Raw genomic sequence first — 25,146 nt, 5'->3', positions numbered from 1 at the left:
AGTCGACTACAAATGGTGCCTCCCCCCCGCCCCACCTCGGTCTCAGGAGGCACCAGTCATTCATGGTCATGGGATTTCTGCAAGGAGAGAATGCCTCCCTCACCAAACATAGGAATAAGGGTCCAACTGAAAGCTAAGACTCTTCAGCATCTCAATGTAGAAAGCAGTAGATTTCATCTGTGCTCAGTACCTCACATAAAATAATCAGCTCTTCATAGAGTAGGGGTCCTAAATTCCTGATTTTTTGTCTTGCTTTAGAAAATATAGAAGTCACGTGGCTGGCTTCAATTGGGCACAACAGAGCTCTTCCTCTTCCTAACCAATCTGCTCTGACCTCAGTTGGTGAAGTTATATATCCCAGGCAACTAGTTATGATTTAGGTCAATGTAATTTCATTATACAATATAAGTGAGAGAAGGGTTGTAGGAACAATAAGGTGGAGGAAGAGGACACAGTAAAGCAGATTCACTTCTCCATAGCGTTACAGCTAACCCCGTATTGGCCTTCACACAAGGCGCCGGATAACAAGCCCATTGTAAGATTAAAAATGAAAAAGCCAAAGCTTGTTTTGTTCATATAAACACAGGACTTGCAATTTACTTTTCACAACGCTTTGACTGGGCAACGGAAGAAATGTGAGCTATCTCACAACGTTCCCTTGGCATAACACGGTGCTTTCAGTCTCATTATTATTGCATTATATGTAGCACATCTGTTACTGGTCAGGAGCCAAACTATTTAATTCTATTAGATACATCTATACAGCTAAGTGATAATCTACACCAGGTTTATGGAACAAGCACTTAATTCTTGGCAGGGAGCAGCTCAAGACTTGATACAAGAGCAACAGAATATATGCAGTGCAGTTGTAGATCAGTGTCAGAAACTGGCTAGAAATCATTTCTGCATTCTTCAGCATGCAGGCATTCCAGTGTGGGAAAGTATTCATTCAATTTATTATTCTAACATCTGTAAGTTATTGGGTGGGGGGAGGAGAGGAGGAGGAGGAGAGGAAAACGCTCAGAGGGAAAAACGTTTACCTAACAAAATACTAACTCTTTCAGGGGGTTTCATGTCAGCACTCAGTAAATAGAAGCTTTTTAAATTTTTTTTTTACATACATGTGGTAGTATTTACTCTACACAGAGGTGTGCCAATCCATGTCTTGTTCCACACGGTGCCGTGGTGTTGCTTGGGCATGTCTTTTTGCTGTGCACATTTGTGCTAATCCATCTTTTACCTGTTTAACGCGGCTACCGAGAAACAGGTTCTCCTATTGTGTTGCTTTTTGCGTGCGTTGGTGTGTGCATGCTTGCGCGTCCTCATGTCAATGCTGGACTTGATCACTTAATCACAATTGGCCTAGCTCCCAGGGAAGTGAGTGTAGCAACCCCAGCTGGCAATCTGGATCCTGTCATTCTTCACCCACCCTGCAGAGGATTATACCCTCTTCTCAAGCCGTCATGAATGAAGCCACAACAGCACATCCCACTTAGCAGGGTAAGTAAATATTATTGTCCCCATTTTACAGAGCAGGAAACCGGGGCCCAGAAAGGTTATGACTTGCTTAGGGTCACACAGGAAGTTTGTTGCAGAGCTGGGAATAGAGCTCGCCCCTCGTGACTGTCAACACCACCTGTACCTTTATCCACCAGACTGGCCTTCCTTCCTGTAGGCTGAAGAATTGAAATAATTTTACAGCTCTGTTTAGAAAAAAATAAATAAAAATCCCCACCTGCAAACTTCCCTGACCTTCCACTGACTGTACTTTTTGGTGATAATTGGATGTCGTTTTAAAGGAAGTGATGTCAGGAGTTCCTAGTGGTCCAGAGATAGTTGTTTCCATATGATATGAACAGGCTGATGTACACTATGACAAGCCAGTTATAATTTTAACATCTTTGGTTCTTTGGATTCACGGCCAGTTTTGAGAGTCAACAGCTGGAGAGGAGTTGGTTTACTGAGCAGCTTTTAAGGATCACGAAGATCTTGAACTATCCTTTACATGCAGAATTCATTTTTTTTCCTGGGTTGGGCATGTGAACTATGTACACTGAACTGTTTTATTTTTTGAGGGCCTGACCTAAGTCCTGCTGAAGTTGGTGGAAAGACTCTCATAGGCTTCAGTGGGCTTTGGACCAAGACTCTACATACAGGCTCTACATAAACGTAGGTACTGCCCGTTATTAGATAACGAGTGTTTTATAAACTGCAAGTACTATGAGGAACTGTTTCTTATAAGTTAGTGCTCAATAAAAGACTCAGTTCCTGGCCCAGAATTTGAAGCTACATTCAACATGACACAATTGCAGTTTGGGTGCAAGATGCGGAGAAGAGACAATGAAGTATAGGGCTGTAACCTCCTTGGGAGAGAGATTGTCCTCAGTTTTGTGTTTGTACAGCTCCTAGCACGATGAGGTCCTAGTCCAGGATCAGCATTTCTAGGTGCTAGTGCAGTACAGCTGATACCACACTTGCAGCTTTGGGAGTATCCAGCTTTAAAAGCAATTACCAAGACTGGGCTGTCTCTTTGATTTTCATGCTGAGTCACAGAGAGGTTCTTCCCCGCTCAAGGAGCAGACAACTGAAGCAATGCCTGGAAGCAGGAATGCCTATGCATGCTCGTGCAGACTTTGCATCTGCATGTGTAACTTCTCCACGCATATCAGACTTATCATAGAGACTGAAGAAGGGTGACCATAGGACAGCTTCGTGAAGAAGTGATATGGCAACCTAACAAAGGAGAAGGCATTTCACAGATGAGGTGTGCAGAAATACTTGTGAGAGTACCCATCTGTACAGGTAGCCAGGAGAAAGACATGCCAGTGCTTATCATTAGGCACTGGGTACAAAGATGACGTTAAAACCGTATTTTGACTTGTCTTGTTACCATGCACCTTCATTTTCCAGGTGTTTTTAGATATGAAGTGTCCAAAGTGCTGCTGGAGGACCAAATGTGGCACAGGGTCTTGAAGCACAGCCTTGACCTCCCCTCTGCTGACAACTGCAAGGCAGAGCTGATCAGATGGCCTATTGTATTGCTGACAATAGCAATTTGTATTTGATTAGTCAGGGAAGATGCTTGTAAAAGCTAATAACCCAATTGGGTGCATTTATGTTCATTAAGTGAATAATGGCCATGGATATGCAGATGAGGTGTGGCCCTCAGGCTGGCTAATTGCTAGAGCTAATCATCATTTTCTGAATGTCAATTTTTCTACATTTTTCATTGCACTTGGGTGTTTTGGATTAAATAAAATCAACAAATATTTTGCGATTCTCAACTGCAGTTTTGACCAGCTAGAGAGTTTTCTCTACCATAAAAGAGCTATAGAAACAATAGAGTTTCAACAATTTCTGAAAAAAAATGGTTAAAAGAAAATGCATTAAAAGGCTTTTTTAAACTGTTTTTTCCCCCCAGCAAACTTGACTGGGCCACAGCGTCATCTTTTGGTATTGTAAATTGTGAGAATTGCTCACTTTAGCTTTGTACCTCTTTCCATGTAACTCACCCAAAGCATGGTAGACATTCATACCCCATGGTATTCATTATTTCATCTATATAGTAGCCCCTTCTCAGCATCTTAAATGACTTCATAGATGTGAATGAATATAACACCTTTTATTAAAGCCTTTGCATGATTCATTTCAACTTGCAGATGAGCAGAGAGTGGTACCAATCCTGTACGTGACTTGCTTCGGGTTACACAAAATGTAGCAGAGCTGGGAACAGAATTCAGATAGTCTGGTTCCTTGTGCTGTACTTTAACCAAAAGACTCTCCTCCCTCCCCCTTTCCAATTGCCTTTCTCATTGCATGTTATTTGCTTATATGACATATGTGTACTTTCATCCTTAAAAGTGCCGGTGCTTTAAAATATTTCACCTATTATTTTCTTGCCAATGGCAGATCATGTCCAGAATGAAGGAGCCAGGGACCTGGTATCAGAATGCTATTGCAAGAATATGAGTGACAAGCATTTAATTTCCAGTGCTGTTCAACGGATATTTTTTCTTGCACTTTTCCCATGGGAGAGATGATGATGTAAATGGAATACCCCAAGGGGAGTAGCTTGTTGTAACTTATGATTAAGCCTGAAAACCAGATGAAGTACCTGAGTTAAATGTTCCAGCCCTGGCTTTTTACCTAATACTGGGAACATAATATTCTTCCTTTTTTTTTTTTTTTCCTGGAGTGATACTTGCCTCGTGGGCTGTAACTACAGTCTTGGCTTTCGGATGGATCGATGAATCCATCATTGTGCGACATTTCAGAAAGTCAAGTCGTTTCTGTCGTTTTCTGTTGTCAGGCATAATCTATTCGGACTAGTCATAGGCACATAGAAGTCAGATGTAGGAAAATAACCATAAGTTCTTTGAGTCCACCTCTTTGCAAATATGGGCTTTGCTGGTAATGACAGGGGGAGACAGAGTGGAGTGGGTCTGTAGATCCAAAAGGGCAAATATATGAGTTCTAACTATACTAATTATGGGGATTGGTAATAGATAAAATGGGTCTGTTAGCAATTAGAGCAACCCACACAGGAGGGATGACAGCTCAGTGGCTAATGTCCTAGGAGTCACGTGACCTTGTCTCAATCCCAGACTGTATCACAGTATCTATGCCTCAGTTTTCCATCTATAAAATGGTGTTATGAGAGCCAATACATTAAAGACAGCGAGTGTTCAGATACTACAATGATGAGGGGCTTGTATGTACTACAAACAAATACACTACTATCTGTCTCTGGAAATACTATCTTCCAGAGACTACAGGAATGCTTTGTTCCCCACGCCAACTGTGAAATAACCCCGAATTCCCCACGATGCACTCAATGTAACCATTATTCTACACAGATATGTTAAACTCCTGGGACATCGCATAGCCACTGACATTTCCAGCAACGACATAGTAACACTAAGCACACAGGGTTTTAGCGCAGTGCCTCTTATCTTCAGTATGTTTTACTCATCCTTCCCACGTGTCCATAGCTAATAGAGCAAGTAAAAAAATGCAAATTATTTTGCCAGAGGAAACTTCCAAATGAAGTCATTTGGTTTGAAATTTTCTTCAATTTTGTTGTGGGGATTTTTTTTAAAGGGGGGAGGGTGGTGAGAAGAACAAGACTGTCATTTCTCTTTCATTTGAAAAAACCAGAATTTTTTGATGTTTTACTTTCTGCCTTTTCTTTCTGTCCCTTGTTTTTTTTTTTTCATTTTGATACTGGAAGGGGGGAAATGTAACAATAGAAAACCCTAAAATCTTGGGGGGAGGGGGTTAATTTCACCTTATGTATGATCTTAGTTGTATGGGTAGGTAAATTGGGAAGGGGCAGAGGCAGGATGACATACGCAAGGCCACAAAGTGTGTGTGGGGGGGGGGTGGGCAATGACAGAGCAGGCAGCAGACTTTGAGAGTCCTTGAATCTCTGGCATGTGCTTAGACCACAGCTATTAAAAAATCTCCCCAGTGCCTGGTGTGGCCTTGCATCTCATTTGGTGATCTCAAGGTATTCTGTTCCCAAAACCACTAGGAGAGCAGTTGTCAGACCTGCAAAGTGGGGAGGGTCAAAAAAACCACAGAGACTCACCATCAGTGGGTCAATGTAGGTCCAGTTACAGGGTGTCTGGCAACCACGTGCCATACATTTATGCAGAGTATTGGCCTCTACTTGCCATTGCCTTCCTCTGTCTCATGATGCTGAAAAGAAAACCGTCACTGGGCCAACCAGCATTATGTCTGGGTGAGCTTCTCCAGCAATAGCTGATGAGTTCTCAACAAAGCAGCCTTTCCTCCTATAGAGCCCTATCAGGGTTAAGTATTCCTAGGAATGACTTCCTACAAGTTTGAAGAGCGTGGCCACCTTGTGGCGGGGCAGTAGGGAAAAACGGGGTCATTTTGACCAACGTCATTGCACAAGGGGGTAAAGGCACCGTGCTAGATTTAATATCAATATGATGCCTAGCTGTATTTCAGGGGTGTAGGGAACAAGAAAGTAGTTGTGTGGTGTGGGGCTTGGACAGGGTTGCAGGGAGGGGAGCTGTTCCTAGATCTATAGACTCTTGCATTAATTGGCTGCTGTTTACAGCCTGAGTTTATCGCTCAGCTTTTAATTAACTGTTTCCGGATTTAATCTCACAAATGTTCTATCTTCGTCCTTGTTTAATCCGGCATTCTAATGGCGAGGTTATTTATGCAGATCAATACTGTTTACAAACATGAAAGCCGCCTGTCGGTTTTTGAACTTTAGACGTGATGGCATTGGTTATCAATAGCTAAAGCAGCCTCAGCAGGTGGCATGTCAATACACGGCCTTTCAATATTCATGCAGCAGCTAAGATTAAAACTTCAATTTTTTTTATTTATTTTGGGGGGGGCGGAGGGGACATCCATACTCCTTGTCACAGATCTATGCTGAGGGTATAAGAACCCCATTCCCCCTTTTCTTTCCTCTTTTTTTTTTTTTTTTCATTCTCAGTTGTTTGAATGGAGCTCTAATGAGGATAATCAGGTTAGTCCTAGTAAGGAGATAAATAACCAGTCCCACAAACATGCCTTAGAAGGTCTTTCTGTTTTAGCCAACTCATCTGCTAAGCTCCTTGGGTTGCTGTTGTGTTTCCCTCCATGGAAGGCGTGGGCAATAGTGAGGAAAGCCTTGTTTGCATTTTTCATTTATTTTCAGCCCCTGCATTCCTGCTGGTTTAATGTGAAGTTGCTGATGGGAATGGGTTGCTCCATTCCAGTTTGACCCTGGTGTAACTCTACGGCGTAACTCTACGTAAAAATCTACGTTGGTTGGTAATGATCTGTTGACTGAATGTGAAGTCTTGGAACAAAGCATTGGGTTAAAACTTCTTACTCCAAGACGTCACTTCTTACTCCCAATAGAACTGATTCTCCACTGCCTTGCATCTTCTTGAGTCCTTTCCATCCTTTCCATTCTTATGAGCAGAGTGCAAAGTCTTGCAAAAATATGAGTCGCTAACGGCCCAGTCCCTATAAAGACTCACGTGTTCATTTTTATCCGCTAGGCGCAGTCTCCAGTGATGTATTCTTAGCCCGTAAAGTTAGTCACATGCATAACTCTTAGCAGGATTAAGGCCTAGCAATGCAAGTCGGTAAAGAATTGAGCTTAATGGGAATTTTCCTAAGTAAATATTATAGGACCGGCTATTTAACATCGGTCCTGATTTAAACCCATAATTTACGGTGATTGAAATGAGATTGGAATCAAGGCTTTATTTGTATAGGCCTAATTTATAGTGTGGCAGCATGCAGGAGCCCCGATTATGGAACCAGGCTCCAGTACATTGGGAGCTGTGTAAACATTTGTGTTTTATTACGTTTTCCATCAATATGGCTATCCCACAGTTGCTAAACCTCCAGAAAGAAGCTTCTAATAATCAATGAATGATTGATTTATGAGCCAACATGACATGTGTGTGCTAATACTTGGCACTTAATTACAGGCAGACTCACTTTTCAATTGTACCAGTGTCAGATTGGGAGCCACTTTGCTCAAATCAATAGAGTTGCAAAAAGCCCTTTGGATAATGACAATGGCTATTTACGGCTATGTTATCAGATTGACGCATGAGACTATAATGAAGTCGTTCTCTATTGATGTAAAAAGTGATGGGCAGGTAATTTTTTCAGCCCAGAGTAAGGGAGCCATTCCCTTATTTCAACTGGCGCCCTGTCTTTTGGTGCGTTTTCAGACTTCTGCTACACCCGCTGGTATCTTCCCATTAGTCCATTTTAATGTTCATTGTTAATTATTTCAGCATGACAAGCCCCTTGTGATTACAATAGTACCATTAGCACTTGGTCCCACGAGTTGCTCTTATCAAAGGCCCTTGACAGAGTCCCAGAGGGCTACTTTGTTCCTCCCCGTGCCATGACTGCGGAGGGAATTTCATGGCATGCCTTAATTTTGTCTGCTCACAAACTCCTTGTAAAAGGGAGGCTGGGGTGGTATACGCTGGGAGGAGGAGGCTCTGTGCATGAAATACATAGTCATAGTGGGAAAGCCAACGTCATGAAAGGCTTCTTAAAACAATGCCCCTAAACATGTTTTTAAACAATGCACCCCTGGATATCTTCCCGGTAACTAGAAACTGCCAATCTGTTCTCGAACAATTTAGGCCTTTGTAATGCTGGCAAAATAGGAGCAAATAGTTCTGCTTTCTTCTCTTCGCCATGAAACCCAGCTTGCGAAGTGCTATGCAGTTGTTAAGAGTGACATCTCGAGTGCCTTTCAGAGTCCTGTGAAAGCAAATATGGGCTTTTTTAATAGGTTATTTTAATGCATTCAACGATGGAAGGGGAAAAATCCCCGGCACATACGTCTCTGAAAAAGTTTCAGAGTCGGGAAGAATCTGCTCCAGAAACAAAAGCTCTTTGAATCTCTCTTGATTCCCTTCTCCCCCCCACACACATCCATGACCCCCGCTTCTTTCCTTCACTTTTTTCCCCTTCCCCCCGCTGAGTAGTATCAGTGCCAACTTATCAGATACTTTTCGCTGCCAGCTTCCCAGATACTTTCCTTTGAATGTGACCTGGCAACAGCTTGCTGGAACTTTTGAACTGCTATCTATGTCATATGCTAAAAAGAAGAAGAAACTGGAGGATAATGACTGCTGGAATGCATGATTCAAGGCAAAGTCAAAATTCTTTCAGTGGGGAATGCGAGGCAATTTATTTTAACTTGTAAAGCAACTTGCTATCCAACAGGAAACAGGGGTGGAGAAGCAAGCATAATAATAATATTTTGTCTTCATTTGAAGAGGTCGGGTCCTTTGCAGAGACTGATACATTACTCCCGCAGTCCCCACATAAAACAAGAAATTAAGTGGTGGACACTAAAAGTGAACAATGCTGGAGCTCTTCAGCTTTGCTGGGGTGCAAAGAGGGCAGCGGGGGATTGTGGCTATGCCCATGCTGTGATATTGTGACCGAGGGCAACTGAGTTGCGTAGTAGCAATTAAAAAATTTGCAGATCCGTTAGAGATTTGGGTTAAGGAACGAGTTATCTTGAGTTCCCTGTCCTCTGATTTACCCACAAGACAACAGTGCTGGTCTAAAAACAGCAGTGGATGCTGGATGGAGCTTCGCTTTTCGGGTTCCCGGCTTCAAGGAAGTGGCCTGTTCTACTTGGAAATAACAATTAGACATTTCCTTTAAATGTTTTGTCAAAATGCGCTGATTTAAAATGAAATAAAGCTGAAATGAAGAAGGTTGTTAATATTGAAATGCCCCCTTTCTATAGTTTCTGAATGCATTTAGATTATTTTGAACATGACGTTTTCGAAACAACATGAATTGAGCTGTGATATAAAGAGTATTGAAATCAAAATGAAGTTTCCCCCCAAAGGAAATGTTTTTTGATCAAATTTGATTTCGGAAATGCCTTTTATTGAAGGAAATGTCAAAATCCTTTGAATTTGCTTTTTTTTCCATAGCAGGAAAAAAAAAAATTAAATCACCGGGGGTTTTGGCAACATGAAAAATCTCAGTCCTAACTGACTCAAGCTCTCAATATTGCAAAGCCTGTGACTTTTCTGAATGTAGCTGACTCTTTTGTTGTTATAAAAAAAATGGGGAAGGAGACCTAGGGTTTGCTAGAAAAGAATGATTCGAGACAGCTGGGTTTTCTTTCTTGTTCTGCCGTTGTCCTGCAGAGGCCAGACACCTAGGCCTTTTTGCAGAGGCCTCAGTGTACCCCTCAATGAAATAGGTATAGTAATTCATAATTACTCATTATGAAGCATTATTGGTGTCCTTGGGCACACTCATTTCTTGCCCTAAGGAGTTTGTGAATAGCCAGTTGCCCCTGGGGGTGTCAGGAGACTTGATGAATTAATTTCACAAAGCGCTTTGAGATCTGGGGATGAAAGCAGCTATAGAAGTGCAAAGTATAATGATTAATTGCCTTTTCTTGGTTGGAAGTTGCCATCCTCTCTTCACTTGCTATGACTGGCAAAGCGGAGGGAGTATTTAACTTTTAAAAAAAAAACAACATCTTTACAAAGTGACAAATTAAGATGCAAATCTGGAGGGGGTGTTTTTTTTTTTCCTCTTCTCTTTTTTTTTTTTTTTTTTTTTTGCTAATTGGCAGAAAATTAATGAACGTGGAGCTGACTGAGCAGATGCTCCCGTCAAAAAAGGCAGATTTGGAGTTTCTCTAACCCTCCTTTTTAAAAACACATCAAGAAGGCAGTAGCATGTGGCAGGTCAGAAATTAAGCGAAGGTAGCTGTACAGATTGTAGCGAACACAAAGGAGGTTTTGTGTGTGCGTGTGTGCGTGCATGCGTGTGTGCACGCGCGTATGTGGGTTTTTTGTGGTTTTTTTCTCTCTCTTTCCTTTTGTTTTAACTTCCTTGCATCCAATTTCATTTTTTTTTTTTTTTTAAAGCCCATATTCCACTGCAGCTCATAATTAGCAGCCAGGCCTCTGGGACCTAATTAACCAATTCAATTAACAAAAAAAGCATACAAGTCACCCTGACATTTGTCAGCCATTAGGAGGGATGTCAGGCTGGCAGGTTCTGCCGACACATTAATGATGATTAGCTCATTTGCGGCTCACTTTTACCCCAGGTGTCCACCTGGAGAGACTGGCACGAAGCGCTCTACAGAGAGAAAGGGGCTGGGGCTGAGAAGAGCTTTGCTGCAACCCTGGTGACCCTCAAAGGGAGTTTTGACCTTTTATTGAACGTCTAATCAATAAGTTTTTTGCCTCGGTTAAGAGAAGCTGCTGTCCCCTCAGCCAGTTTCTGCTCTCGCTAACCTTCAGAGAAGCACTAGCCCAGAGAGCCGGGGGACCAGTGGTTGCCCCAGGGGCTAAAAACCCTTGTTTTCAACTCCTTCAGTGGGAGAGGCCTTTTTTTTTTTCCTTTTTCCTTTTGTCGATAGCACTGTTTGCTTGCTTACCGCAGCAGGGCTTCTTCACTTGGCTGGGGATGTTTCTTAGTTCAAGGCAGGCTCTTTGTTCTTGGGATTGATTAACTACACCACTCTATATAATATAGGCAGATATTTATATAGACGGCGCTTCCGTCCCTGCCTCTGATCTCCCTTAATTTAACTCCGTTTCCCCAGCAGCTCTGATTTAATAATAAGCGGCCGATTGTTATGGAAATGAAACCCTGAAAAACACGGTCGAAACTGCTTACAGGTTGAGGGGGCATTTGACACTTTTTATTTTTCCCTTTTAACACCTGAGAGCTACTTTCCCTTTTCAAGTTGGTTGTTTCTTGCTGCCTGATTTCCGCCCGTCTCGGCGCATGCACGGTGGCCCTTGGCACCCAGATCTGGCTGTGGTTGAGGTCTGTGACTCAGAGGCTTTCCCTGTAGATTCAGTGGGCCTGGTGAGTATGGATGAAATTCAGCACACCTAAATAAAAGGTGGCGGGTGAGACACTGTTTGAAGGCACTGAAGTTGGTACCTGGGAATATTCAGGTTATCCCCACATTGATCTGCAGCTGGGGAATATGAGGTCTGCAGCTGGCCTGCTCTGTGATCATTAAAGGTGTCCTTCGCCTCCCACCACTTGTCCATCTTCTCTGCTCATCAGGCCAGGTTGGGCATGTCTACCCTGCAGCAGCAGCTGGGACATTTGCAATGTCCCAGATACTCATATGTCCGCTCCAAACCCAGAATCCCTCCAAATGCCAAACCTACTGAAAGTCACACTGGGTCTCTCCCCAGCATCTTCTCTCCAGTGTGAGAACTTGAGAGCATCTCCAGCTCGAGGTGGCACTGACATACTTCTGGGTTTGGTCAGAGTGGGTAGGCAGGGGATGCTCAGGGCCAACCTGGTCAGGACCTGCTGCCTTCTGGGCGTGGAGATATTTGCACTACCGCAATCAGACTCCAAACTTGGTTGGCGCCACTTATCTCTACTGTACGGCAAACAATAAACCAGTGCTTATCTTAATCCAGTGAGCAAAAACCCCCATGGAGGATTTGTGCAGGGATCGTGGCAGGCTCTTCTCCCAGGTGTCAAGGCAGGGGTTGTGGCATGGCCCCTGCACCATTCCTGCTCCATGTAATGCATTTGCTGCTGCTCTTCCAGAACGAGCAGTAACGAGAGTGCAATTCAGATTCTCCTCCATAATAGTCATCCCCTGACCCTAAAAAACAGCTGTTTGGCAGCTCCCAGATTTCCACCAATACGCACAGTTTCAGCCTTAGTTTTCGTTTCTGGCGAGTTCCCTGCTGATGGGATGAACTGTGGCCTCTCTGTATCTAGAGACGACGGCAAGAAAGCACGACTCGCAGATACGTGTGGAACGGAGGAGAAACCACACTGGGGGGGTTTTATCTGTAATTGTAATTAAACTTAATTGCACATTTGTACCCACGAATTACCAGGGGGCTGATTAAGCCCCTTGGGTGAAGCAGAACCCGTATCAATAGGTAAAGCCAAATATTCCATCCAGGAAATCTGCAGAGCACAATAGTAAATATATAGAACTGGAGCTATTCATGTATTAACAATATAGCGGCAGCAGCCCTTTATTGTCACACACATTGTTAAACCCACAAAGAGCAACTGGTAGGTTAAATCTATTTTAGCTGGGAAAGCTCAACAAAAATCCTTGCCACCAAGCATTTGATACTGATCACAGTGTCGCATCAGGGAACAGCAGCTCAAAAGAACAAGTCATTTTTATTTCTGAACTTTAGAGGTGACGTCCTTTCCTCTACTCTGGCTCCCCAGGTCTTAGTCCTCTTAGTAGGAGGGTTTCTTTTTTTATATATATATATATATACCACTCAATGAGAGCAGATTCAGGGGAAAAAAAGGAGGAACACACAATTGCTGTATTGAGGCAACGAAGGCGAACTGGGAATTCGTGCGATTGAACGCCGTGCTCCTGAGGGAAATCAAATCCAAACCTCAGAACTGCAACAACGGGTGTGGCTTAGGGGTGTTTAGATGGCAGCATTTTGAACAATTACAGAATAAAAACAGCTGTGCTTCAGTGGAGAAACCTCCAAATTACAGGAGCTCCCTGTAAGAAATGCATGGGAATCGACATGAAAAGCCATCCTGGGATTGGTTTGTTTAAATTATAAGCATTGGCTCCACTTTATTTATTTTTCCTTTGAATTTGCTGTGCAGTGGGATAAGTTTGTGCCCTGCATGCCCGTTGGTCTGAAATAGTCTAAATTTGGTGATCTTCCAGACAGGCTGCAAAAGATCTCTGTTCAAGAGGTTTTAGGGAATGAGGAGTTTATACGTCCTCTCATGATGATAGGGATGGAGAGGAGTTCCCATCGATGGCTATCTGGCGGTGATCGTGTTGAAATGGTTATTTAACGCTGCTAGGAGTTTGTTAATGGTGCGCTAAAGTTTTGGATAGGTGTTCTTTAATTTTTAAATCGAGATCATTTGTCTTTCACTTCATACATCTTTGGAAGGAGAGATGTCAAACCTTGGCACAGGCCTTGACTACTTCCATATAACTCTGCTCCTACATCATAACCCCAGCTAGGGGCAGTAGGAAGACTCCTGTCTTCTTTTTCAGCTCCTAGAGGGGAAGTACAATAAGCTTATATAGCATCTCACACAGGGACAAATGGGCAAACATGAGATTTGGATTAAGAATTTTGGACATTTGGGTGGAGCATTTAACCAGTCATGGTAATGGGTTTTGGGAATTACTGGTCTTTGGGTTAAGTGTTAGTGCCCAAAAGTTATCACCAGATCACTGGTCACCTATGAGGGATCAGTTGGATATCATAGTCCATGTTTCAGTGGAGAAGTTACTAGTGCCACCGATACAATTGGAATCCATCAATATTCTTGCTGTCACATTCAACAGAGCGCATCAAAATTAAGTGGGTCGGGGCTGATTTGGGAGCTGCACAGCTAAAAGACTGAACCGTTACTGGCTGGATGCATCCGGAATAGATGATGTGCATAACACAGCCAGTGCACTGCACTAAAAGTAAGACCTGCCTACAAATGCTCCAGTAGCATCTTGCTTGTTGATAACCAAGCAGTATTTGTTACCAGGCTCAGCCAGTCCTATTCCTTCCTTCCTTGTTTTTTATTGTTAGCCCTGTATTGTGCTTATGTCCAAAATTAGTCTGCAGGTTCCTCAAGGTTGCTTTAAAATAATAATGAAGCAGCATCTTCAGGGCCCATTAGAAGGGACCTAAGGTAGATTGTGGCGGTCATCCCACCCAAGTGAAACTGGGAGCTGTAACTTGCTGTGCATTAAAGTATCTTGAGCCTTAAAGCTGTGTGCAAGGGCTAGTCCCTGGAAGAGGTTTGGTTTAGGGGACGCCATGTTCAAAGTAAGCACCACTTGTCAGTGCTTACATGCTAGGTCCAGCATGGTTTAGTTTCCACTCCCAGTACTGACACAAGCATCAGCCTCCATGGATCCAGTTCAAATAGCTCCATGTGCTGTAGTCATGAAACTGAATATAGCCCACAGTGTCCAGCGTTACCCTCCATGGTGTTACTGCTCTGATACACCGAAAAACCTTATGAATGAAGTTTAGGCCCCTGAACATGAGCCAAACACCACCCATTCAGCCAAAACAGTAATATTATCAAACAGTGCTATCTTGCGATAGCTTGGAGAGAGAGGTAGGAAGAAGAACCACCTGCTGGAAGGTAGCAAGAAGAACCAGCTGCTCCATCAAGGACGACAGGTTTTTAAAACACCAATAGCAATGCAACCAAGCAGGGTCCTCTTTAGCTGCCATGATATGACATACTATGGTCAACCTCACAGCCATAGAGGAGACAGAGCTTGGATCGTCCAATGCTAAAAGGCCAACCACCTGTCACTTGAGTGGGAAGAGTCTCTTCGTTAACACTAAATAGATGTTAAGACACACAATGAAGCCATCTGATTATGTTCCCCTAGACGTCTGCAGAAACCAGATTGTATACTATATTATTGCTATTGTTTCTCTCCTATCTCTACGCCTTTCTAAATATTTCAGAGCCAGTTTGGGAATGGTATCGTCCATTTTCATTTCTCCTTATTGGCCGGGAAACCTTGAGCTCTTGACCTTGAAAAGACTGCATTATTTACTGCGGGCTGAACATGCAGCAATGATGTTCAGGCATATCTGCTGGTGCGAGTAACTTCAATTCTTCATCTTCAGATCCAGGAAACGAGGAAGAAAATCTCTTCCTCAAGATGCAAACAGAGAGCTGTAGCAGCCCAGCACAAATAAGGCATCTCTCTGTCTTGCAGAAAACTGTTTTGAGGCTCTTAACCCTGCTCATACAGGAAACATCTGGCTACCACTGAAGCGAGTATTTACACTTGGGTTCGGAGCACTAGGCAGGCCTCTGGAAGGGGGCTGGTAGGACCACAGCATGTGTGTTATTACATACTCGGCGAAATATTCAACAACAGCTCAAAGGGCTGATTGAACGGCAGACCACCAAACCACTACTGAAAAGAAAGGTGTTTGTCTAGAGAAGCCACATGAAGGGCCCGTGCACAGGCCAAGCTGTTTGTATTTGGAAAACATTTAGGTCGTGCTTATTTCTTTGGCTGCTTGTTGTTGTTTTGAATTTTGAGGTTTCATTTACCAGAAATAAGACTTTTAACCCCCCAAGTCTCCCTAGTTAAATGAAGATTCCCCACCCACCGAGCCACCCAAGGTTCAGTTTGATTTCCTTTGCCATGGCAGGGCCTCACAAAGACAGAATGCCTGCAGTTTTACAAAGCCATGGACGATTTATCCGGAGAGTGCACTTCAGCTGTAACTGTTCTCATGACGGTCTCTGGGGCACACTCTTTTCTTGGTAGGGGCCAAAGTCATCCTTCGCTACAATAGGAAATTGTGGAAATGTGCTTTGTGCAAGAAACCAAGCAGAGTGCCTTGACCTCTGGGCAGGCTGTGATACAGCCCCTTGGTAGTGAAGCTTCCCCTTCCATGCTTTACATGCAGGGGTTTCTTTTAAAATACTAGGTCTGATAATGCATCCATCTAGGTCTGATAATGCATCCATCCATCCATCTAGGTCTGATAATGCATCCATCCATCCATGGTTTTTCCTGCCCCCTGTTCTGAGGTTCCCAGTTAGGACTGGAGCATCTGTCTGCAATAAGCAGGTGCTTAAAGGATTCCCATTGTTGTCTTTCCTCCATGCTTTCTTCATGCTAATGGAGTTACCTACTAGCTCAAGCAACAAAAGATGACTAACAATGAAAGGTGCAGGCTGTAGTCCTGATTTTTTCTGAGTGTATGTAGGATGATTTAACTAGGAAGTGTGCCTCTGGAAATGCACAGCTCTACTGCATAGCCAAACACATGAGCACAAAGGCATATCCCACCTGAATCTGGCTAGCTTTCCTCACTGTGAATAGGTATCTAGAACCCCATTAGGAAGTCACCTCTCAAGTGTTGTGCATCCAGCTTTTCCACACGGAAAAGCCATTAAGAGGTGGAGAAACTGCTAATGATGGGGTAGGCTTGGGAGCAGATAGGATTCGGTGGTAAATGGAGACAATGTGGAGGGAGAAGGTAGTAAGAAAGTGGTCTGAGAGGCTGGGAACTGGGTGGACAAATGACACACTGACCAAGGCCAAAGGGAGTTCATGGGGTGTCCTCAACACTTGCCATCAATTCAATGCACAGAGAAAAGAAGAAGAGAAACATCAGACTACAAGGGGACACTGCTTTGCCAGAAGGAGAGTGGAAGTCAAGGGTGGTATTCACAACTCTGCTCACCCTGAGGAAGGTAGTGGCAACTACTGTCAGGCCTATGGGAAAGGTAGAGCTCAAGGTTGGTACCTTCTGTTAGGAAACCAGCCACCAAAAGGGTCAAGTCTTGACCTTCTATATCAGGGGTGGGCTATTATTGAGTTTAATGAGTTTTGGTGAGCTGTCAAGGTCTGCAAGGATAGCCCCGCCCTATGACAGGTGCCCTGCCCCCTGGTTGCCATCATGGGACCAAAAGTCCCACCCCTAACCCCTGACTTCTGCCACTGGAAGTCCCTCTCCTTGTCCCAGATGTACTCCTTTTAGGAGGAGGGACGGTTGCCAGAAAAAAACAAATCATATACTAAATTCAAATACCTACTATAATATATTTTAATTTTATTACAAAAAATATTTTTGTCATGATTTGTATTTGGGTAGTATATATAGGAGTGATTGCATAATAGGTAAAAAAATAATCTTATTCTTATATAGTGTATGTGGGGGAGTGTGTGGGGTGTGGTTGGGGATGGGGGTGTGTGGTTTGTGAGAGGGTGTGGTTGTTCTCAACGGTGGCAGATGACAGAGCAAGGAGCAATGGTCTCAAGTTGCATCAAGGGAAGTTTAGATTAGATATTAGGAAGAATTTTCTAACTAGGAGGGTAGTAAAACACTGGAGCAGGTTATCCAGACAGGTGGTGGCATCTCTATCCTTGGTGGCTTTTGAGGCCTGGCTCCACAAAGCCCTGATGGGAATGATCTAGTTAGGAATGGTCCTGCTTTGAGTCAGGGCTTGGACTAGATGTGAGCTCCAGGGATCCTTTCCAAACCTGATTTTCTATGATTCTGTGGCTGTGTGTGTGGGGGGGGCGTAGGGTATGTTGCATGGTGTGTGTATATGTGGGGGGGGGGTCATGGGAGCAGAGTGTGGGTGCAACGGGCCCTCAAGGTACTAGTGGCTCACAAAGGTGCTGCTGCCTGCTGGCACATGGCTCCAGCCAGAGCTGCACACCCCACACCTCCCACACCCTCCCTTACCCCCACACCCTGCCCACCCAAGCTCCGTATTCCTGCTGCCTCCCCTAGGCATAGGCTCTACGCTCTGGATAGCCCTAGTCCCATGATCTTTGTACCTGCTCAGCTGCAAGTCTCTCCCCCACCCGCCGCCATAGCTCCCCTGCCTCCACCGCTTCCCTACCTGCTGCCCGGAGATGAGGAGCCACTGGACGCCGAGGAAGCTGAGCAGGCCCCTTGGCAGCTGCAGCAGTGGCAGCCACAGCCCACCGGAAGCTGTGCGCTGGCTGCGCACGAGCGTGGGAGTGAGGTGTGTGGGCTGAGCAGCGTGCAATTAATTGGTGATCACCCACAGGCTGGCTGACATTGCCTAGTGGGCAGGATCTGACTCGCGGACCATATTTTGCCCATCCCTGCTCTATATACTACAGTACTGTCAACCCCAAATGTTTACAGTATCCTGAGTCGCACCTCCAAAAATTGGAATTATTTTAAACCCATCAGATTTATTTCTAGAAAATACATTGGAGGGTTTTCATTTCTGGTGTTTGAAGGTACTTTTAGGGTAATTTGGGGTCAGATTTTCATGCTTACTCTTTGGTCAGTTGAGTAAGCATCTTCTTTTAAGCAACAACGGTGATTTTCACATCTTCACATGATTCCTAGAATTGGGGGCTTTAGGGGAAACCCAGCTATGGCAAGACTCAAGACAAGGTCTAATATCTGGCATTGCTGGAAACAGAATGCCTTTAACTTACTCAGTGAAAAGGAAATAAAAAAATGGCATGAATGTATTCAGTGAATTGTTCCCCATTTTTTTTCTGCCTAATAAGTCTTTCAAAACTGCCCAGTTTAACTCCACTACCCCTTCTCAGTCACTTGCATTGCCATTTTTCAAAAGGAATAAATACGTAGTACTGTTGCAGAAAATTATCACCGCCAAGGTTCAGCCATTTTTGTTGAAATTGCCAATTTAAAAAAAAAAAAATCTGGACCACTCTGTTTTGAAAAACAGCAGAAGCAGTCGAAATTTTTCATCCAGCTTTAATAAAAAGGAAACGAGACCATTTTCAAATTTCTTTCCTTTGACAGAGTCTGAGGTGTTACGAATAACTCTGCTAAGCAGAGTCAAGGTAAGACTGATGAACTGCTTTAACTGGCCCGGGTTTCCAAAATTAAAGTTCTCTGGGCAGAAGAGGTCGTGAGGTTGACTTACTTTTTCTCTATTGAAGTTGCGTTTGGGCTTCATAGATTTGAAAGCCAAAAGGGACCATTATGATCTTCTAGTCTGACCTTCTGCATTACACAGGCTGTGGAACTTCACCCAATAATTTCTGCATCAAACCCATAACTTCTCTTTGAACTAGAGCATATCTTTTACATCAAGACTGGCTATCTTCTTAAAGACTTCAAAAGTGATGGAGAATCCACCAAGTCTCTAGATAAGATAGCTTGAATCTGTCTAACTTCAGCTTTCAACCACTGGATCTCATTATGCCTTTTTTTTTTTGCTAAATTAAAGAACCCTCTTCTGTCGGAAATCTCTTCCCCTTGCAAGTGCTTGTAGACCTTGAGAGGGTCATAAGATAAGACCCTATTTCTGGAACAGGTGAAGGGAATGTGTCATCTTCACAAAGATAAAAACTTACCCCACGGTTCTTCCTTATTTTCCCCTCAGTTTAATGCTGGTGAAAGGTGAACCATGTAGGCTACTTGGGCAAGTAAAGCTTTCTCTCAGGAGTAAGGGCTTGCAGCATCAGGCCCCATCTTGCTGCAACCGTGGTTTGTATAATCAAGGCGTCTAAAACGTCTCTTAAAATAATTGCACGCTACTTTGCCGAGCAGCGACCACATACGCTGTGATGAGGCAGCTTCTCACGTGACCACAGGTCTCTCTTTTTTTTTTTTATATAGGCATTTTTCAATCTTACCCACACAGGAATGATTTATACATTTTTATCCCTTGCTCTCTAAACACAAGCACAAGAATAGCTTCACCTCAGGCTACATCTGGTTTAGAAATGTTTACTATAGTCCCAACAAAAGCAGCCCATTTTTATGTACAAATCTACATAAAGGGCTCGTTTTTGCTGTAGGCTAATTGTGAAATTACATGGACGTTTATTAAAAAAAAAACAAAACAAAAAAAAAAAACCCTCCAAACTCCTTAGTGGAAAATCAGGGGGTGGACAGGAGTACAAGAAAGAGGAAATATTTGCATGAAAGCTGCATCTCCTAGATCTCATAATGGATGCCTTTTTTTTTTCCACTGGACTCTTCGCAAGATACATCTGTAATTGTTTGGCCAATGAGTTTATAGAAAGAGAAAACTAAATTGCTTAGTGTTTATCTAAGGTGGGAATAGCCACAATATGCATTGAGCTTGAATGCTCCCACACCTTTGTGAGAGGAAAACCCCCCAAACCAACGAGTTTAGGAATCATTAGCATTAAGCCTCAAGCTTTGGGGACGCTCATAAACCCCAGTCCCTTTCACCCGAGTACCAATATGTGCTGTTCCCTTCCACCGGGAGTGACTAACTGCTTTGAAATACTTGAAAATACTGCAGTCTGTTCTGTGCTGATTTAAATGGTTTGTCATAGCTTGTCCCTTTCATATGGAGTGGTGTGTTTTATTTTATTTTTGTAATTGGTTGCAATTTAATGTATCTGAATTCTGACCAACAGATATAGACCCTTCTTGGCTGATCTTTCTGGCTAAGATTTTAAATGAGTTCATCCCCCCAAATCTACATAGGTTGCCAGACTTTCTGAAGTATGCAGTAGCCACTACTTCCCAGATCCACAAAGGAACTGAAGCGTTGCACTCCCACTGCACCTGATAGGTGTTAGATGCCTAGATACATGCGTGGACCTGGGCCAAAGGGCTCAATACTTTTTTGAAAATGAAGCCACTTATTATTCAGGGGCCTAAGAGAGGAACTGAAGTGTTTCGCTTTAGACACTTTAGCTATTTTTTTTTTTTTATCATAACTGTTTAAATCGGGACTGGATGCTTTTGTATAAGATATGCCACATACCGAACAGAAGTTATGGTTGGGAGGCAGGATTTAATGGGTAAAGGTCTATCCAAATCTTCAACTTGCAGGACCCCCTATTGCCATAGTATTTGAGCACTTGCCAGCAATCCAGTGAGATAGGGAACTGCCGTTCATTTATCCCCTTCTGCAGAGGGATAGCTGAGGCTCAGAGAAATGAAGTGATAAGACCAAGGTCACACACAGGGGATCTGTGGCATAGCCGGACTTGAACACTGCTAGGCTAGTGCTGCTCCTCTGTACATCCTGCCGATTGCTTATGGTACTCTGGATGTTGGACTAGATGGTCACATTGGTCCTTTGAATCCTAAATCTTCAGTAGAAGCTTAATTTTTGGACAACTAAAATTCCCGATGACACTGGACCAAAGGCTCTCCAGAGTCAAACCCCCAAAATTAGTGCTGGGAACCCTCCCAAACCTTAACCCCAAAACAGACCCGCTTCCAAAATTACTCTTTTCTTACAGTTGAAAATGTTATTCCTATTTTTTTATTCAGTTTGGGGGCATTTAAGGGAGGAGACAGGCAATGGTCCCTAAAAACAATTGCTTGTAGGCTGTTTTCAGCCCAGTCTAGTAGCCCTAAGTAGGTCTGATAACCATTTACCATACTGCTTGCTTAGCAGGACTGGATCTTCCAGTCTTCAGACTATTGATTTTGTCATGGTCTCTCTGGCGATGGGGATACAGCTGCAAAATCCAAGAGGCAGTTAAGTGAAAAATAGGCACATATGCCTTTTAAAGCAATCTGGTTAACTGTTTAAATCAGCCTCCTGCCAGTACAAACCAGTCTGTGCAGTACTTGGCCATGTGCTAGCAAACAGAACCTGATTCTTAGAGACATGTTGGACCAGGACCTAAATCAGGTCTAGTTCCACCCAGTGTCACTGGACTAGAGGGTTTAAAAAAACCAAAAAACAAAGCCAGACACCATGTGACATGGCCACATAGACTAGCTAAACTGTGTTATAATCCAGTCCTGTCACTAGCAACTTTAAATAGTTGTTAAATCCCAAGGAGACTGCTCTTAATATGCAAATCTAATTTAATTCTTATTAAACCAGTGTTGGGAAAACACATATTTAAACCAGGATGTAACAGTGGTCTTTGCTTTTATCGTTTTGAGAGGGAAAGAACAGCCAAATTGACTTATTTTAGCGAGGCTTACTTTACCTGCTTTTATCTTGGTTTATATTTATTACCGGAAAACCAGGTTGTGGCAACAAGGAGGCCACACAGCAAGGTGCCAAGGCTGTATTAAGCCCTGTATGGGGCAGGGATGCAGTGGTGGTGGAGCCAGGGAACCAAAGACAGTGGGCCAGAGCTGAGGACCTCAGCAAGAGACAAGGGGCCAAAGCTGGAAGAAGGCTGAGGCTTGGACAAAAGGATTAGTACCCAAAGGACAGCAAGTGCAGATGGGACTGGAAGTCCCTTGAAAAAATATGACAGAGGGACACTTGCAAGGCATGGGTCTGGCTATGGGAGTGGCTGGAGGCCAAGATTTATGCTCTAGGGCTTGAAGCCACAGATAGGGAGAATAGAGCTCAATCATCTAGGTCACATGTGGAGCCAGGCAACACATACTCAAGGACTTTGGAGAACAGCTTCCAAATGAAAATACATTTTCCTCCAAAGCATGGCAGGTATGATGTGGAAAAAGTTAACCTGAAGATCTAATGGGTGGTTTGGCCACTCGGAGATATTATGGCCACCCCCAGGGGCCTGGCCTGTCACACCGGGAGCTTTGCAAATGCAGATGCTTATCCCAAAATGTCACATCAGCTTCTCGGGAGATGTACCTATCTTCTTCCTGTACACGCAGCCAAACTGCTAATCGTCCTTAAGAAGGGGAAGAAAATCTCTTTCAAAAAAAAAAAAAGATGCTTTGCCTCTGCCAGAGGGTGTTAGTTGGGGTTTCACTTACGTTTGCACTTATTCCTCATTCTCATCTCTTCCTCTCCACAGGAGACAGTTTCTTTAGAGGAAAGGAAAGCTTGATTTTTATTGGAAATGAAGGCCATGGGTTTGGTTTGCCTGTCTGTCTTTTGAAATGTCCCATTTATTAATAATCACGAAGCAAAGCCAGGAGTCTTTATTCAGACAAAGGTCCCATTAAAGTCAAAGGTGTCGCACACCTCTTCTGAGAGGAGCACTTGATCCAGCCAGCTTCCGATGATCGAATTTTATAGGAAAAGTCCATAAATTTTCCGGGTGAGAGTAGCCATGACTGGCAATGCTCAGCGACGAGGCTGCGCTGTTTTGCAGCAGTGACCTCCACAAAGCTGCAGTGAACTCATCGTGTTAAGACGGGGTCAGGACCTTGGGAGGAGAATGAGCTAGGGCTAGGGCTAGGGCTTAGGGTTAGGGTTAGGGCTACTCTCAGCTTCAGCCCAGTGTAGAGCAATGAGAATTGAGCTTAGCTTGGAGAGGCATGGAAGAGAGGACTAGTAAAACAAACACTAGTTTGGTTCCTGAAGCTAGCCAGCCCTCAGCTCACCTGTCGTGACACAGTATGCACAAGCCTTGTGGGTTTGAAGGCCTTGCCTTCCAGGTACCGCGTGCTCACGTTCCCTTTTCTGATTCTCTTCTGATTAAAATTTGTGAAATCATTTCTCATCAGGGCCTTACTCTTCTGTAGGCCTGGGAGATCTCCAATAGTCACTGGTCTTTGCAGGCAAGCAAGCAGGGCTTGGGTTTTGTGGGAGCATGGCAATGAGATAGAAGAATCCAGATCCTGGAGCTGGTTGGATTTTTTTTTCCTTCCCCTCGGAGAAAAGTCTTTGATGTTTTGGCAAAACAATCAAAACAGAAATGCCACTACTGTGCCTCACAGGCGTTGTCTTTTGAAAGCCTTGGGCGTTTAAAATCCTCATCAGATTTTTTTTAAGGCTGTTGCTGAAGGTCCTGCAGAGTACTTCTGGTGTGCTCTATGCTTTCTATCGGTTTCTGCTAGCATTTACAGGTGTGCAATAAGGACAAATAAGTGTGTTTCTCCTCCGGTGTGTGTGTTGCAGGAATTTTGTCTACAGTGCCTGGGGATGGAAAGTCTCCTTTGAGTTCTTGAGAGAAGTAGAGAGCATTCGTAATGATTCCCCATTCAGTTCAGGGTACGCGGCAGTACTGAGCTGGTTCGTGCTTAAATTATTTGGTATGAGGTGCTAGTGCCTTCGGACCAAGATCCACATTTTGCACTCTCTCACCTCCAGAGTTAAGGGATTTAGGGATTTGGCTTATTTCATTACAGCCATCAACCAGATGTGACATTCAGACCTTGTTTCATAGACCCCCACGATTTACACAGGCTAACCCATGCTCTCTTAATCTAATCCCTGATCTCAGCCTTTTTACACTTAAGGCACCCACAGTTAGACTCAAGGCGCCCCTTGGCAAAAGCCAGCTCTAGGTTTCAACTTGGTTTTTTTATACCCAGCTCTCTTGTCTACCATTTTGTTTTAGGGGCGAAGGAATGCCTTCACTCCTCTGAGTTTTCGAGTAAGTAAGAGCAAATATGCAGGCCTGTTTTAATTAAAGAGAGACAGAGGTAAAAAGAGGCATGTGTGTGCAACTGAATTCCCAAAGGCTCAAGTCTGGGTCTCAGTCTACTGTATCAGCCGGCAGGACCACCCACCCGGCTTAGGTCACTGCAGCAGCACGCTTACTCCAGGAATAAAGAGCTAGCTTCAGAGCCCTCTGGCTACAAGTAGAAAAATGCTCTGCTGGGTAATGAATGAGGAGTTCAATGGGAATGGAGACTGCAAGGACATGATCATGGTCAGGGGTTCAGAAACACAGGTACTTGTGAGTTTACCTCCCCTCCAGCCTGCTTCAGGGTTTTAAAGAGGAGCTGGTCACCATCACCTCCCCCTACCCAATAATAAGTCAAAGGAAAATGAAAGATTTTACCATATGAGATGCCTTTTCTCTGCTTGCCCCTAGAAGTTGGGAAAAAAATGTTGCCGTTTGCAGGGAAGGGAGATCTCAACCTGTCTTCTCCCGCGCTTAGGAGGTTCCTGTCCGTCAAGCACAGAATTGCTTAGTTAAACACATTAGAAACAGTTTTTAATTAGTATTACAAAATTTGAACAGTTTGTTTTAATCATAGAGAGTTTTTACAGCCCCCCTCTTCTTCCGTGTCTTATCATGAAGGTGATGGAGGCAGCACCGTACCTAGACTCCTGGTGGCACCGGGCAAACTTTTAGTATTGGGCCCCACTTCGCCTGAGATAATGATAATAATAATTTTAAAATTACCATTTTGAGGCCCCCTTTCTGTCCAGGCCATGGGCAGCCACCCAGTTCGCCCATGCTTTTGTCTGGCCCTGACTGGAGGTACATTACTAACCAGTGTTGGAGACAATTTTGCACCGTTATCAGGAGATGCAGTTTGT

General features: G+C 43.8%; 1 protein-coding gene across 2 annotated transcripts in view; it reads left to right on the top strand.

Annotated features, from left to right (window-relative positions):
* Window positions 1-1,106: 1,106 nt before the first annotated feature.
* The window catches only part of HABP2 (hyaluronan binding protein 2), a 137,962-nt gene continuing 113,922 nt past the window's right edge, over window positions 1,107-25,146 (top strand). The window contains exon 1 of one of the 2 annotated variants that reach the window (XM_059730143.1): window positions 1,107-1,500. In XM_059730143.1, the coding sequence (XP_059586126.1) occupies window positions 1,468-1,500 (33 nt within the window). In that variant the 5' untranslated portion in view covers window positions 1,107-1,467. The remainder of the gene's footprint in view (window positions 1,501-25,146) is intronic. The other variant, XM_059730145.1, reaches the window with a different exon arrangement.

This window comes from Alligator mississippiensis, chromosome 6 (assembly GCF_030867095.1).
Source record: "Alligator mississippiensis isolate rAllMis1 chromosome 6, rAllMis1, whole genome shotgun sequence".
Lineage (NCBI taxonomy): Eukaryota > Metazoa > Chordata > Crocodylia > Alligatoridae > Alligator > Alligator mississippiensis.
This window is presented reverse-complemented; position numbering and strand designations above follow the sequence as displayed.